General features: G+C 40.6%; 2 protein-coding genes across 3 annotated transcripts in view; both read left to right on the top strand.

Annotated features, from left to right (window-relative positions):
* Positions 1-431: 431 nt before the first annotated feature.
* Positions 432-17,635, top strand: part of LOC310791366 (C-type lectin domain family 4 member M-like) — a 68,676-nt gene continuing 51,472 nt past the window's right edge. Inside the window, exons 1-5 of one of the 2 annotated variants that reach the window (XM_083653059.1) lie at positions 442-736; positions 7,460-7,660; positions 7,924-8,066; positions 8,220-8,323; positions 9,598-10,313. In XM_083653059.1, the coding sequence (XP_083509185.1) occupies positions 727-736; positions 7,460-7,660; positions 7,924-8,066; positions 8,220-8,323; positions 9,598-9,742 (603 nt within the window). In that variant the 5' untranslated portion in view covers positions 442-726 and the 3' untranslated portion in view covers positions 9,743-10,313. Of the gene's footprint in view, positions 737-7,459; positions 7,661-7,923; positions 8,067-8,219; positions 8,324-9,597; positions 10,314-17,635 lie in introns of those variants that run through there. The other variant, XM_083653058.1, reaches the window with a different exon arrangement.
* Positions 11,035-17,635, top strand: part of LOC310791364 (CD209 antigen-like protein C) — a 7,788-nt gene continuing 1,187 nt past the window's right edge. The window contains exons 1-4 of the mRNA XM_083653054.1: positions 11,035-11,296; positions 15,029-15,130; positions 15,223-15,315; positions 16,219-16,361. Of these exons, the coding sequence (XP_083509180.1) occupies positions 11,116-11,296; positions 15,029-15,130; positions 15,223-15,315; positions 16,219-16,361 (519 nt within the window). The 5' untranslated portion in view covers positions 11,035-11,115. The remainder of the gene's footprint in view (positions 11,297-15,028; positions 15,131-15,222; positions 15,316-16,218; positions 16,362-17,635) is intronic.

The raw sequence follows: 17,635 nt of genomic DNA, 5'->3' as shown, positions 1-17,635 counted from the left end.
CTGTACTTTTAACCTCTGTCCCTGACACTGTTTTAGACACCTGCATCTCCCCACGAGGATAAATAAAGGTTTTCAATTCAATTCAAATTCAATACTGCTGTTTGTCTGTTTAGTCAAAGTCATCAAGCTTCCAGCGACGGAGGACGGATGTAGATATCATCTACGGCTGGCACTGTGAGACTACCAGCAACACTACTGCCAAGTGTGAAGTTGAAGAACAAACGGTTCTCAAGATATGCAAACACACACACACACACACACACACACACACACACACACACACACACACACACACACACACACACACACACACACATACACATAACACACACACACACACATACACACACACACACACATACATACACACACACACACACACACACAGACTCACAAGGGGGAAAAATGTCACGCCATCACTGTCACGGCTGGTAAAGATGAGGCTTTGTTGAACCCGCCTAGTAATCAGGTCACCACAAAAACAGTCACAGGAAGTGCAGAGGAGCTTAGGGGAAACTGTTACCTCTTTCTTCAGAAACTGTTATATACCTGGTAGTATCTATCTGCACAGAGACACATGATACTGAATGATACAAGAAAACAAGTCTTCATTTAGACATAGATCACAAAACTTGACTTTAGGCTACTTTGTAGTTTAGTGTGAAGAAAAGAGCAGCAAAGTGAAAACAGGTCCTGATATCAAGTAGCTGATTATTGAGACAGAAGATGGAAACAGGTGAGTAACACACACACACACGCACACACACACACACACGCACATAGGCGCCAGAACCGTGGGAGCAGTGCTGCTTTTCCCCACCACTCTGCATGACAGACAGGAGGATGATTACAACCTCGACTGACAGGGCCTCAAAACTACTAACAACTTTTTATTCTTCAGTCACTGTGCCTGCCTACATATATACGTTTTCCCCTAAATACTGATGCTTCTGTGCTGTTGGTAGCCTCAACTGGCTGAAAAGCTACATTGAGAGCAGACAGCAATTTGTACAGTTAGGTGATTTCAGATCTACTTGCTTAGAAATGACATGTGGGGTGTCACAAGGTTCCATTTTAGGTCCAAAATTGTTCATATTGTATATTAATGACATCTGTAGAATATCAAATATTCTGAAATTTGTTGTTTTTGCAGACGACACCAATATTTTTTGCTCTAGAGAGAATCTGCATCAGTTATTGGAGGTTGTCTCATCAGAAATGGGAAAGTTAAAGCGGTGGTTCGACCTGAACAAATTATCGCTAAATTTAAAGAAAACCAAGTTTATGTTGTTCGGTAAAAGAAGGGTCCACTTGAACACCCCAGTCGTAGTAAAGATCGATAATGTTGATCTAGAAAGAGTTTTTGAGAATTTTTTTTGGGGGATAATCTTGGACCACAATTTATGTTGGAAACCCCACGTTAAGTTTGTATGCTCTAAACTGTCAAGAAATATTGGTGTCCTAGGTAAAACTAAAAACATTCTGAACCTGAAATCACTGTGCTGTACTGCTCGCTTATTTTACCCATCCTGAATTATTGTGCGGAAGTCTGGGGGAATACCTATAAAAGTACCCTTCAGACATTATGCACACTGCAAAAAAAAGCAATAAGGATTGTTCATAAGGTAGGTTATTTGGAACACACTAACGCACTATTTATAAAGTCAAATGCATTGAAACTGATGGATTTGATTGATTCAAAAACTGCACTAATTATGTTCAAAGTGAGGAACAATCTACTTCCTGGTAATATTCAAAAAATGTTTGCAGACAGAGAAGGATGCTATGATTTAAGAGGTAAATATAATTTGAAACAGCCGTGTGCTCGCACTACTCTTAAGAGCATGTGTATTAAAGTCTATGGGGTGACTCTTTGGAACAGACTGGATGACAGGATCAAAGAAAGCTCTAGTATCTCTATTTTCAAATCTAATTAAAAAAAATATTTAATCAAGGAATACATTATTGAATCTTGAGTTACTAGGATTCTTGCTATTTTTTGGCAATGTCCTTTTTTCTTCCTGGTAGAGAATTACTGTGTTATTGGTGGGCGTATGTACCTGGTCTGATGTGTATTCTGTACATTAATATACATATATGTATGATATACATATATGTATAAAAATTATTGTATGTGTAATGAGGTTATTATGCATATAATGTATAATATATGGTGTACATGATGTATATTATATTGTAATATACATCATGTAAAGAATTGTTGTGTACATTGGATGGATTCTTGGATGCATTGGTTCAACACAGGTTGATATCAAAGCATTGGGTTTTTGGGGTAATGTTGGATTGTATTATTGGGAATGGGTATTGATAGGGATTTGTAGGTGGATTTATGATGTATGTGTATGGGTAAGTTTGTGTACGTTTGTGTATATACATGCATATATATGTATGTATGTGTATGCATGAGCATGTGGGGAGGAGCGTGAGAGTTGGGATATGCATATAATATAGGGATGTATGATTTTGTTTATGAATGATTTGGGGGCAGGACTCGATAAGCCTAGGCTTCTTCCTGCCCCTTTTCAAACAGTTCACCTTTTTTATGTTTGCGTTTACGTATTTTCCTTTTGATGAAGTCTATTAGACTGTTATGTTTACTGTTTTTTTTCACTTAATGTATTGTTTTAACTGTTTGAAATAAATCGTTTCAATCAATCAATCAATCAATCAATATATATATATATATATATATATATATATATATATATATATGTATATATATATGTTTAAAATATACATACTACAGCATGTGCTGGGACGCGTCATCAGTGATGTTAACTGGGGTCATAAGGTGTTTCGGGTCTCTCAACATCATACACCCTCGCCCAGTAGACCCAGCCGAGGCCGATTAAGACCCCGACCCGCGTCCCAGAAGCAGCCGCTCACGGATCAGCCTTCCTACTGTCTGCAACGTTGCCCGCGGAAGGGTTGATCACGCCCAATCCGCTGCAATAGAGTTAGTGCTACACCTCAGTATTGTAAGACCCTAAATAGGCCGGGCACCTCCTTCGTCTCACCAGACCCTCCCGTGGAAAAAGGCAATCCTACCATGCCGTACCATGGGCAGGGAGGATGCCTCAAGAAGGCCTGTGCGCTGCACGTCATTCGCCTGCGGCGAGCACCTCGCTCTAGCCTGAAGGACCCCAGGCCGCACCGATCTTTGCACAGATTTTCAGGAGGCTGATCCGTAGCGTTTGTGGATTTCTCCCTCACGAGAGAGCCAGGCTGGGGTGCTACTGTAAACCCATCCCGTACCGGATGCCGTCTCTCCGACCATCAACTGTCTCTCCAGCTTGTCACCAAACTATACTTGGTTGTCACCTAGTCTATTCCTAAGTGTCACTGGCCAGGGGGAGCCAGGATTCTATGTTTAAAATATACATACTACAGCATGCGCTGGGACGCGTCATCACTGATGTTAACTGGGGTCGTAAGGTGTTTCGGGTCTATATATATATATATATACCGTATAAGAAGAGTTCATTTGCAAAAACAGGAATCTCCGTTTGTATTGTTTATGGTTTGGTTTGGTTTTCACTGGAAGAGGTATCTGGATGATGTTTTCTTCATATGGACAGGTCCTAAAGATCAACTGATGCGTTTCCATGATTTTATGAATCAGCAGATTCCCCATCTTAAATTCTCTATTTCCTTTGATGCTCATGAAATGAACTTTTTGAACATTTTAGTTAATAAGGATGGCAACCTGCTCAAAACTGACCTCTATAGAAAACCTACAGACAGAAACTCACTTTTACATGGTGAATCCTTTCATCCAGTACCTCTCAAAAAGAGCCTTCCCGTCTCACAATTTAACAGGATCAGACGCATCTGCAGTTCTGATGAAGACTTTCAGTTACAGTCAGTTGATCTAAAAAAACGTTTTAGAAGGAGGGGCTATAGGGAGGAATGGATTATGGAGGCTTCTACACGTTTTACCAACACCTCACAAATTGAGTGCTTACAAAAAACAAGAGCTACAGAACCTGATTCTAGAATAACTTGTTGCATTCAATATTCTCCTGTTGGAAGGGACATCGAGAAGGTGATTAAGAAACATTGGTATATCTTAGACACAGGCCCAGCTTTAAAAACATGTTTTGATGTCCTCCCTCGCCTTGTTTATAAAAAACCTAATCTTCGTAATATGCTGGTGAGATCTGATCTGCCTCCTCCTCGCCCCCCCCCCCCCACTCACTTTCTTAGTCAAATCCCCTCAGGCAGGTGGAAACTGTCAGCAGTGCCATTTTACGTACAAGACTAAGACCTTCAACCATCCACATTCTGGGAAAAAATTTGATATAAAAGGACTTATAACTAAACGCAGAATGTCATCTACATGCTGCAATGTCCTTGTGGTCTTATTTATATTGGTAAACCTGTCTTTTAACTTTATATTACAGTCTAATATTCCCATACCTTTCATACTGTAATATTGTTTGGGCAAGTCCCTTCCCCACTCATTTGCATAAACTTTTATTGCTACAAAAACGTTTTGTTAGACTAGCAACATTTTCAAAGCCATATGCTGAAACTGCCACGCTCTTTTGTAAATGTGGTGTGATGTCAATTTTTGATATCAACATTTTTCAAACCTGCATTTTCATTTTCAAATTGAAGTAGGCCTACATGAGTACTGACTTACCAGAAAATTGTAAATCATTTTTCATCTGTAATTCACAAATTCATTCTTATCCTACTAGACAAAGCAATAACCTTAATATACCATTGTATCGTACATCCAGAGGTCAATATTCGTTAAAATATCATGGAGCCAAAATATGGAATTCAAACTTACATTTATTGACTGTTTCTCTATCCCTGTCTGTGCACAAAAAGAAACTAAAAGGTTTTCTAATGTCTGGTACATTTGGCACTGAGTGAGCTATGGCATTTCTGAGAGGACTAAACCTCATTCTCATTTTTATTTCTCTTTTATTCCTATTTTTTTATTTATTTTTTATTTCTTTCACTAATCTGAGTTATCATTGCATTGTAATGTTTGTTCAATGTTAATTGAGTAACTTGTATTATTATGTTTTTCTCTTGAGGTGAGATCTTTATATAAACCCGTAGTGGGTTTCTATCTCACCTCCACATGTTTTTTTCTCCAATGTTGTAAACATTTTTTATTTTGTTTCTGTTTTCCTTTAATGTGCAAATAAACATAAACATAAAACGTCTCGAGCCCTTAAAACTCGCATCACCGAACACAGGTGTTCAATCCGTAATCAGGATCCATCTAGCCCTGCTGTCCACTTTACAGAGGCATGACACAATATTTCCACGCTCAGATACATTGGTATTGAAGCTGTCCACTGCCCCCGGAGGGGAGGCCACCTTGACTCATTACTCCTGAGAAGAGAACTTTTCTGATACACACTGGATACCCTCACCCCTAGAGGTCTCAATGAGGATTTCAGCATTAAGCCTTTTCTTTGATTCTCTTGGTCTTGTGGAGATATTTACATCTGTCATGATTTTTTCTATGTTTCTATTGTGTGCTGCTGCTATGTGTAACTGCTATGTGTAACTCTAATCTGATGTAGTCTCCTGTGCTGCTCCTTATAATTATAATTCTAATGCTGCTTATAGTGAGAGTTTTCTGGATATGATTCCTTGATACATTATTTAGGGTCATCCTTTCAAATATAGAGACGCCTATTAGACCTAGCCAGTTGTAGCGTATGACGACCTTTTGGGCTGATATTCTGTATTTTCTGTGCTCTAGGGGTCTGACCTATATTGAGTGTAATATAGCTGTATATATTTGATGTTTGTGTAAACATGTTGTTATATTGTCAAATTGTATTTTCTAAATGTAACTTCTTCCGGGATCATGTGACATGTCACATGACCTGGCCACGGGTATTTAAACATGGCGTCCTGTCTATGTCTTCATGTCTGAGGAAGAGCGTGTGTGCTCCAAACGTCACTACTCTGTTTTGCTGGATGGCTAAATAAAAGGTCAATGGGAGCTCATGCAGTGTGCGGACCTTCTCTCTTTGCATATTCTTGTTTTTGATTCCTGCACCTGCCTTATTGTTTTGGATGTGCGCGACTACCTTTTTTCTATTCTTTATGGTTTCAAATTAGATATTGATGTATTTATATTGTAATTTATTTATTTATGGTACATTTTTACTATCAATCACAACTAAAACATATTCATCTGACAATTGTCACATAAATCACCTCAAAAATGTTTTGTATGTGCAGTCCAGGGAGTACAAACAGGTGTTGTTTATTCATTTTAAGAATGACGTTTAAATGTTTTTGCAAATGAACTCTTCATATATATATATATATATATATATATATATATATATATATATATATATATATATATATATCCTATAGCTATTTGGTATCTGATGCCTGCCAGTGCGCTATAGGAGCAGAAATTGAGGTGCAGAAATTAATGTTTTCTCTGTGTTTGGGGCTTGAGAAAGAGCATTGAACAACACTGCTGCTGATTGTGAGGTGTGTTGTATGTTGTTGTTTGCAATTTTGAGAACAAAAACAGGCTCAGACAAAACAGAACAAAACCAAAAAATATATATATATCAACATTTCAATGTTACAGCGTTGTGCTATCAGCCACATCAATTGCTTATTGTGCTTGTAAGAGATGTACGTGGGACCCCAAGCAAGGGGTCCATGACAAGTCAGCTGGGAAAGTTACTTGTTGTTTCAACCTCGTCCAAGTAGGCCAGAAATGGGTGTGTTGTATGTTGGTTAAACGTTTGATCTTTGATCTCATGTCTCTGTGGCTGCATCATGTCTGGTGCAGAACACGTGTGTGTGCGTGCTTACAGTGCTTGGTGTGTGGGTGGGTGTGTGTGTGTGTGTGTGTGTGTGTGTGCGTGCTTACAGTGCTTGGTGTGTGTGTGTGTGTGTGTGTGTGTGTGTGTGTGTGTGTGTGTGTGTGTGTGTGTGTGTGATCTCCTCGCTGTGTGCGTGTGACAAGTCATTGCAGCTTTATCGCGGTTGGGTCACCTCCGGGGGGGTGGGGGCATGTTGGGCTTGTGGCTTGTGTTGGCATGCACACTCACTGGCAGAAACATAAATCGCACATGCGCACACAGCGCACACTTATTACATTGTAATATTACATTCATATTAAGCTTACAGATATAAAAACAAGTGGTAGGGCTTGATCCTTGTTTGGACATGAGATTGATAGATAATGTGCTGTATATATTTGCTGTCAATTCAATTGTCTCTTCTTGTTTGGCATTTTCTTTTCTATATTTCTTTTCTTGCTTATATTTTATTCTTGATCTTTTTTTCTTTTTTACATGTTCAGGGGGGAGGGGTCTAATTTAATCTAATCAGCAAAACCACAAAATCACAAATCATGCAATGAACAGCAAAGTTCAGTAGCTGTGTAATAGTCCCTCTGATGCTCGTATAAAACCCTGTCTTCTTCTCACAGTTATCCAGCAGAGGCTGCGCCGCTGGAAGATTGGAGTGGGTGTGCTGGGTGCCTGTCTGGTTGTCTTTGTGAGCTTCTTAATACATTGTAAAATCACATCCTCTGAGGACAAAAGCAAACTGCAGACCCAGGAGACCTCGCCTGAAAACATACTGCAGAGCCTCAGCAAGACCTGGGCTGAAAAGACTTTGTTTGACCTCAGTTGAGTATGTCTGTCTGTCTGTCTGTCTGTCTGTCTGTCTGTCTGTCTGTCTGTCTGTGTGTCTGTCTGTCTGTGTGTCTGTCTGTCTGTCTGTCTGTCTGTCTGTGTGTCTGTCTGTCTGTCTGTCTGTCTGTCTGTCTGTCTGTCTCTCTCGCTCTCTCTCTCTTTCTCTCCCTCTGTGTATTTACATGAACATACATGTACTGTACATTATATGCATTGTGCTTTTATTTAGTGTTCTTAAGATCCTCTCCTCTTTCAGACCGTTTCTGTGAAGCTGGATGTAAATCATTCAACGGCAGTATTTACCAACTGTCTACTGTTGAAAAGAGCTGGGACGACAGCAGGCAGTACTGTCTACAGAGAGCAGCAGACCTGGTCATCATCAACAGCCAACAAGAACAGGTAAAGAGAGAAGTGGCAAACCGACCCCCCCCCCCCCAACCCCCCCCCAAGTTGCTGTTCATTTAATTGGGTTAAAACTGTCTCACATTCCAAACTGTTTGAGTGCTTCACAAGTCTGTGTTGATGTAATTTGTCTTTTAAATAATTCAACAGAAATTCATAAATTCCTTGGAGAAGTTCACCTGGATTGGTTTGAGTGACAGGGATGAGGAGGGAATCTGGAAATGGGTGGATGGTTCACTTCTGAACAGCACAGAGTAAGACATCCATTCTTCAGTCTCATTTACCAGCAGTGGTGGAAATGGGGGGAACGCCTGGAGGGAACGGAGTTCACATCAGAGTAAACCTTGAGAGGAAACGATGAGAACGAGAGGGGGAACAGCACTCCTCCCAGATTCCCTTTAGAAAATGATTGCAATGCAGTGGAGAGCAGAGCAGAGCAGTGGAGAGCAGAGCAGTGGAGAGCAGAGCAGTAGAGAGGAGAGCAGTGGAGAGCAGAGCAGTGGAGAGCAGAGCAGTGGAGAGGAGAGCAGAGCAGTGGAGAGCAGAGCAGTAGAGAGCAGAGCAGTGGAGAGGAGAGCAGAGCAGTGGAGAGCAGAGCAGTGGAGAGCAGAGCAGTAGAGAGCAGAGCAGTGGAGAGGAGAGCAGAGCAGTAGAGAGCAGAGCAGTGGAGAGGAGAGCAGAGCAGTAGAGAGCAGAGCAGTGGAAAGCAGAGCAGTGGAGAACAGAGCAGTGGAGAGGAGAGCAGTGGAGAGGAGAGCAGAGCAGTGGAGAGCAGAGGAGAGCAGTGGAGAACAGAGCAGTGGAGAGCAGAGCAGTGGAGAGGAGAGCAGAGCAGTGGAGAGCAGAGCAGTGGAGAGGAGAGCAGTGGAGAGGAGAGCAGTGGAAAGCAGAGCAGTGGAGAACAGAGCAGTGGAGAGCAGAGCAGAGCAGTGGAGAGCAGAGCAGTGGAGAGCAGAGCAGAGCAGTGGAGAACAGAGCAGTGGAGAGCAGAGCAGAGCAGTGGAGAGCAGAGCAGAGCAGTGGAGAACAGAACAGTGGAGAGCAGAGCAGAGCAGTGGTGAGCAGAGCAGTAGAGAGCAGAGCAGAGGAGAGCAGAGCAGTGGAGAGCAGAGCAGTGGAGAGGGGGCAGCATGAAAGGAGCAGAGAATAGTAGGAGAACATGTATTTGGAAGCTGAATAAGCAGCGTCAATATCAATGTGTCATCAAGTCTGTCATGAATAAAATCAAGGGGAATTAATCAGGAGATCTCGGCAATCTTATTTAAGTAACTTTTGTAAGATAATTGTATGTAGATCTAATGGTAATGAGTAAATCAATAAGAAAAAATAATCAAGCATTCAGCTCTTGATTTCAACAGAAATAATACACTATGCCTCCCTTCTTGACCGCGTCCGGGGTGCCACCCTGCCTAAGGTTCCCACAGTAAAACCTGGCCATTTCCACCACTGAACAGGTTGGCCTGAAAATGCATTGTGCATCTTATGTTCCATCAAGTACAGTTGACTATACATCTTCTTCTTTCAACAGGTTCTGGGCAACAGGGGAGCCCAGTGGAGATGACATTCTGTTTGACTGTGCTTTGACTTCTGGTGATGAAGAACTAAAGAGCTGGAAGGCTAAGCAGTGTGAGCTAGATCGGCAGTGGGTCTGTGAGAAAGTGATAGACTTCTAACATGATGTGTAATCAAATGAAAACAGATTGTGACTTCACACCTCACACCAAGATTGTCATTCACACAGAGAACATGAAATGATGCTTTTAAGGGATTGTGTGTTTTATTGTTTGTGAAGCACTTTGTCATCTATTTTTCATCACAGCTTCAGAACAAGAATGGATCAGTTTTGTTCAACAGTAGAAGTGTAGATTTACCAGCTCCTCTTTTCCTCAGTCTCAACAAAGTGATGTTTGTTACCAAGACGAGAGCGTGCAACATCCTGCCTGAGCAACTTAGATAAGATACTTCAATATTATCTTTCAAATCACGTCTCAAAATACACTTTCACCTACCGGTACTGTTAGTTTTGCATGTTTTTAATTTGAATTCATTTTAATTTTCTAAAGTTTTTATTTTTAAACGCTTTGCAATGTGCTTCCCACTTTTTAAGTCCTTCTAGTATATTTGTATAATTCTTTCTTATTTGCCTTATGATAAAGTACACTGCAAACTTTTAAGAGAACAAGAAGACAAGTGCTATATCAATAAAACTGACAACTTATTCTGTCTAGATTGAGAAATTAAATGTTTTTCAGGAACACGACTGTCTATTTCTTGTCTACTTCCTGTGCACCACCATATTGGATGCTGATAGGCTGATTCAGTCTGCTCACAGCTTATTGGTCCTTTACACTCAAAAACTAATGAGTCAAAGTGAGCATGTGGACATGAGGATGTGATGAGTTCTGAATGAATGAGAGAAGAACTAGTCTTCATTTGATCAGGCCAAGGAAATGCTTTCCCTTGTTCACATCACATCACATCCATTTTGCAACTCGGTTAACGCTATCATGTTCACAGACACACAGACAGACTACAGACTGACAGACAGACAGACAGACACAGACAGACAGACAGACAGACTACAGACTGACAGACAGACACACAGACAGACAGACAGACAGACAGACACAGACAGACACACACACAGACAGACACAGACAGACACACAGACAGACAGACAGACACAGACAGACACACAGACAGACAGACACAGACAGACACACACACACACACACACACACACACACACACACACACACACACACACACACACACACACACACACACACACACACACACACACGGTATTGTTGCTGTAAAAAAACTGCCCCAATGAGTCTTTCCTGTTGAAGCAGCTCGCAGCCAAAAATAAACGTATAAAAAAAGTCACAGTGCAGAGGAGCTGAGGGGAAACTGTTATATACCAGGTAGTATCTGAACAGAGACACATGATACTGAAGGGAGCAAGGAAACAAGTCTTCATTTGGACATAGATCACAAAACATGACTTAGGCTACTTTCTAGTGGCTGATGATTGAGACAGAAGATGGAGATGTCTGACTGCCTTCACATCGATGAAGATCCAGTGGAAACAGAGGAGAGTCAAAGAGAGAGGGAAGAGAGGACCGAGGTGGAGGAGAGGACAGAGACCATCTATGAAAGTCCAGACAACTATGGGCGTCGTGACCTCAGATCAAACACGGAGAAAACACCAGATCAGCAGCGAGGTGAGTCTCACACACACACACACACACACACACACACACATATATACATACACACACACACACACACACACACACACACACACACACACACACACACACACACACACACACACACACACACACACACAGGTGTCATTTACACACGGGACGTTTTTAAAAACGCAAAAAAGCTTGCGGCAATAAATGTTAAAGGGATAGTTCAGATCTTTTGATGTGGGGTTGCCTGAGGTCCTACTTATCGATATTTAGTGGGCTACCCACAATAGATTGCATCCAGCGCGCTCCCAGTTAGGAGCAGCGGGGGAGCTCTGACAGGGAAACAGAGCTCTCTCTGCTTCTGTGACTGTAGGTCATGAGCAAGAACATAATTTAGCCACATAAAAGAAGGCTCACCTAAACAAATCAATGTCAGTGTTACATGTACGCTATATTTTGACAATTTTCAGCACTTTACTTTGCCTTCAAACTGCCCTTTATGCAGCATTATACAGTAAATGCATTCGCTATTGAGAGATATATGTGTCTTTATTCTGTGACTGAAAGTTTACATCCTGTAACCAAAGACTGTATCTGTGAGAAAATAAATCCAATTTGTAATCAAAAAATAGATCCGTAAGCAAAAACATAGATTTGAAAACAAAACTATCAACAATCCAATCAAATAAAAAAAATAAAAAAAATAAAAAAAATGTTTTTAGATTTTTCATTAATGTGAATAAAAAAAAGTTGCATGCAAACACAAACATTTTGTTCTCAACTCCAAAACATTTGTTTGCGAAACCATTACCTTTGCTTACAAAGCTCAACTTTTCTTTTGCGAAATGAAAAGTTTTGTTTGCAAAACCTGAGTTTTTATGTTTGGACCGGTGCATGTAACCTGACCAAACATAAAAACATTGGTGTGAACATACTCACGGCTTCTCTCTTCAATCTGTGGTTATTACTGGCGCTGAAATGGCATGGAGATTCTTTCAGGAAATACTTCCGTTCAAGTGCCCGCCCTCCGCCTTGTCTCGTACTGGATTGGATGTTGCCAAGCTATCACTCAGATCGACACTGGCCAATAGGGACGTGCGTTACTTCTTTCTGCTGTAGGTCCCGCCCTTATTGTAACAGAAAAAGTTTTGCAAAACTCAGGTTTTGCAAACAAAACTTTTCATTTCGCAAAAGAAAAGTTGAGCTTTGTAAGCAAAGGTAATGGTTTCGCAAACAAATGTTTTGGAGAACAAAATGTTTGTGTTTGCATGCAACTTTTTTTAATTCACATTAATGAAAAATCTAAAAACTTTATTTTATTTTATTTTAAATTTTTTCTTTGATTGGATTGTTGATAGTTTTGTTTTCAAATCTATGTTTTTGCTTACGGATCTATTTTTTGATTACAAAGTGGATTTATTTTCTCACAGATACAGTCTTTGGTTACAGGATGTAAACTTTCAGTCACAGAAGACACATATATCTCTCCATACATTCCCTGTAAGTGTGGGCCTGTAAGTGTGAGAACACTGAGAAAGATTTATTTGTACAATAAGAAAACATACAATGCGATGCGAAATATAGAAGAAACATTAAAAACATAACGTTATTCCTTCAGTTGTTACTTTCTTCTATTTTAGGGCAGTGATATTGGATATTGTTATGTCTGGGTTGACAGACATGCTCTGCTGCTTTCAGTTGACGAGATATTTGCATTGCTTCATTGACATGCTGTTGCAGCTGTGGATGTGATGCATAGGATGACTGTACTGGTGCGGTCGACGCTGTTCTGCATTGTGCGAGTATTTTCATATCGTTGACTCCGTAGTAGCCTAGGCCAGTGGTTCTCAACCTTTTTGAGCCGGGACCCCCCAAAAAAAGATGTTTAGGGGTCCGCGACCCCCACCGTCTACCGTGTTTTGAGTCTGTTAGGCAGAGTAGTTAATTAGCTTCACCTGTTGAGTGCCAGGGTCAGTCTGCCACAGAAGATGACTTCTGGCTCCAGGATGCATTCACACACTCATTTCACTATCTCACTCAAATTGATTATATGACTACACTATATCATTTGCACAGGAGATATAATCTAAAATAAATAAATAATAATAATAATAATAATAATAATAATAATAATAATATCTATATCTATCTATATGTATATCTATATATATATTTATATATATACATATATATATATATATATATATATCTATATCTATCTATATCTATCTATATCTATATCTATATATATATATATACTGTATATATATATCTATATCTATATCTATCTATATCTATATTTATATATATATATATATATATATATATATATATATATATATATATATATATATATATATATATATATATATATAGCTACTTTTAATATGTGCAAATAAATACAATAATAAAGTAAATATATTCTCCCATCTGAAATGAGTGAAGCCTGTCGATTGTCTTCTGCTGCCGCTGCACGGACAGAGGTATGAGTTTCCTGTCACACTGGGCACGCACTTGCACACTTGCACACACATACAGCAAAACCACAACATTACAAGTCCTGCAATGAACAGCAAAGTTCAGTATCTGACTAACCTAATGCTGCCAGATGGTTTGTTTCACATAGCTATGTGGGAACTAGCTTGGAAAACAGTTTCAAAGAGGATGAAGCATCTGTCAATCACATCTATCACAGGCTGGTGGTGTGGCGTCAGACCAAAGCCCGCCCACAAATGCCTCATAGGAAGCTGATTGGTGCGAACCACTGCTAGTTCAGATTAATCTCTTGTTTTTGTCTATATTGGATGTTTTCATGTAATTGTCGTTAATATTGGTTTAGATTTCTTAGTTAAGTGACCTCTCATAAGCCCATTAGGGTTTCTTGTCTCTGCACCTGCACAATATTTTCATCCTTTTGTTTTTTCATGATTTTATTATGTGCTAAATTTAGTGGCAAGATGGATTTATCATGTGATCGTGATATTGCGTGAATCCAACTGCCTCACAAGGTTAAATATATATATACAGTATATATATATATATAGGCTATATATATGTATATATAAAAAATATTATCTTCGAAAACAAAGTCATTAACCTGGCAAATAGAGTTCTGACTGATCCAAGCCACATCCTCTACTCGGAGTACGAGATGCTACCCTCGGGCAGACGGTTCAGAGCCAGCCGCTGCAAAAGCAATAGATATAGTCTCTCCTTCCTTCCTACTTCTATCGCACTGCTGAATAGACAGCGAGCCCCTTCCTCACGGGTGTAACACCTGCACTGATGGGAGGTGGCAGTAGGTAAGTGCGCTTGTTCTTTTCTTTTAGTCCTTCTTGTGGTTTCTCCTTGTTTTCATCTCGCCATGGTTTTATGCTTCTATGATTTTATGATTTTATGTTTTTTATGGTTATATGCTTTTATTTATCTTATTATTTTATCGTCTTATTTCACATGATAGTGCAATAAGGGTCAGTGTAATATGGGGGCTGCAATTTTTCCTGCCTAAACAGGCACCGCCTGTTCAACCCAGGTTCTGTGCAATGTCTTGTTCAAATGCTACTGTTGTCTTGCTGTCATGTTGTTGTTGTTGCTGTTTTCTTTTGTTGGTACATGTTACTGCCGATCGACATGCTGTAATGCACTTTGTAGCCCAAGACAAATTTCCCCTCGGGGACAATAAAGTTTATCTGATATATATATAGTCCCTCTGGTGGTCATATAACTAACATAACCTGCTCTGTCTTGTTCTTACAGGTGATGTTATCCAGCCAGTGATGAAGCGCCACAGGGTGTCAGTGTGTCTGCTGCTGATGTGTCTTCTCCTACTGGCTGCCTACATAGGCGGTGTGGTTCACTGTGAGGCATTCACTTCCTCTTTCACACAGATTTGCACTCTTCAGCATTCAGTTGTCATGTTTGTTTCTACCTAAATTCTACCACTGTTTTAGATTCCCTGTGCAATGCAGATACAAAAGCTGATGACATCTTAAAGAACGTCAACAAGACCTGGACTGAAAGCAGAAACACTTTGTTTGAGCTCAGTTGAGTATGTCTGTCGTTCTCTGTCTGTCTGTCTGTCTGTCTGTCTGTCTGTCTGTCTGTCAGTCAGTCAGTCAGTCAGTCAGTCAGTCAGTCAGTCTGTGTGTGTCTGTCTGTCTGTCTGTCAGTCAGTCAGTCAGTATGTGTCTGTCTGTCTGTCTGTCTGTCTGTCGGTCGGTCAGTCAGTCAGTCAGTCAGTCTGTGTCTGTGTCTGTCTGTCTGTCCTGTCCTGTCTGTCTGTCTGTGTCTCCCTCTCTCTCTCTCTCTCTCTCTCTCTCTCTCTCTCTGTGCATTTACATGAGCATACATGTACTCTACATCAGAGGTTCTCAAATGTTTTTCAGCCAAGGACCCCTTACAAGATAGAAAATATACCGGGGACCCCCTCATTCTGATTTGTGATTTTTGGGCTAAGCTTAATTGTTTCCACGGTAACGTGCTTGACTTTTAATTTGATAGGTTTGTTATTAGAATGTAATCCATGAACCATTTTAGATTTAAAGCATAAACTATTTTCGTTGAACTATGAAGATTTTGCAAAAATATATATATATATATATTTTTTTTTATTACATTACATTTACATTACGTCATTTGGCAGACACTTTTGTTTTGTGCAAAGCGACTTACAATATCACAATTTGTCAACAGTACAGAAAACCACTATGCAACACAATCAATGACAGCCAAGATATTTTGATAGACTAGCACCATGTAGGAAGTAGTTTGAGAAGGAATAATTAACATGTAGCATTTTTTTTTTTTTTTACTTGAAAACTTTTCGCGGACCCCCTGGCAAAGTGCCACGGACCCCTGGGGGTCCGCGGACCCCCATTTGAGAACCACTGCTCTACATTATGCATTGTGCTTTTATTTGGTGTTCTTAAGATCCTCTCCTCTTGCAGAGCGTTTCTGTGAAGCTGGATGTACATATTTCAACAGCCATTTGTATTACATTTCTACTGATATGAAGAGCTGGGATGACAGCAGGCAGGAGTGTCTTCAGAGAGGAGCACACCTGGTCATCATCAACAGCCTAGAAGAACAGGTAAAGAGAGAAGTGGCAAAACAACACCCCCCCCCAACCCCCCAAGTTGCTGTTCATTTAACTCATTGAGTGCCATGGACGAGTATGTTCATCAATTGGTTTAGTAACGTAGAGTGCCAAGGACGAGTATGTTCGTCAATTGCGTTTTTTGACGGTGGGACGTGCATCAAAGCCAGATCCATCTCCTGTGAAAGTATGGTGGCTGTTGAATGTGTAAAAGCTATTTTAGGGACCCATTAGGTGGCGACAGTGCTCTCCAGATTAGAGAAAGGCGAGGAAAAAAGAGAGAAGAAGTAATGGGGAAACGGAAATCGCATCGATATGCATGAAGCATAACGTTAGCTGTGCCTGTGAACAGCAGTCATCTGCTGCCACAATTGAGCCCCATCCGTGTCCACTGCGATAGCCCCTCCATATGATTTAGTTGCCGACACCAGCGTCTTTCTGAAAAGTTACATTATTCTCAGCTGGGAGCCGGCGACACGATGTGAAAAAGCGGGGGGATGCAGCGCACTTTTCAGTGCAGAGCAAACGCAGAGCAAACCGCAGCAGAGCCCCAGAGACACTCCCACCGTCCCACGGAGGAGGAGGAGGAGGGGGGTGGGGCACGCAGGGCACTACAGCATACAACCATTGACAGTAAACGTACAGACCTAGGCAGCAGCAGGCTCGATGCACAGAGACAGGCAAACAAGCTAGAATAGGCTATCTGATGCCCACCAGCAGTAAATCAAGACCAGCAAGAAGGTGTAGGGTCTGCGCACGCAGGGGCCAGCGCTGCTGGTTGCAGCTAAAAAATATTATTTGGCCAAACAAAATTCCTTTGTTTTCACTCTTTTATTGAAGGAAATTATTTTTGAGGTGTCATTACATCAGAAAATATTAGCTTCAGAGTCAATGATGTGCTTGAAATGCTTCCTTTCACAAAAGGCTGAATATCTCAGATTCTAAATTGAAACGTGTCTTTTTGCTCAAAACAACCTATCTTCTCCGGCTCATAACTAAAGAACGGAAAATGGTATCAATAAACTTTTTTTTGCAGATGATAGAAGAGAGTCTCATCGTTCTTTGTGTGTGTTCGGTGTTTACATAGTAATATCAGACAATATTCTGTGGGCCTCGAGAAATCACTGAAAATGCTCTGAAACTCTGGCACTGGGAGCATCCGTTCTCCAAAAGTGGCTGGCACTCAATGAGTTAATGGGGTTAAAACTGTCTCACATTCCAAACTGTTTGAGTGCTTCACAAGTCTGTGTTGATGTAATTTGTCTTTT

This window comes from Poromitra crassiceps (assembly GCF_964638095.1).
Source record: "Poromitra crassiceps genome assembly, chromosome: 16".
Lineage (NCBI taxonomy): Eukaryota > Metazoa > Chordata > Actinopteri > Beryciformes > Melamphaidae > Poromitra > Poromitra crassiceps.
The sequence above is the reverse complement of the archived record's forward strand: the minus strand, read 5'-3'. Positions and strand labels throughout refer to the sequence as shown.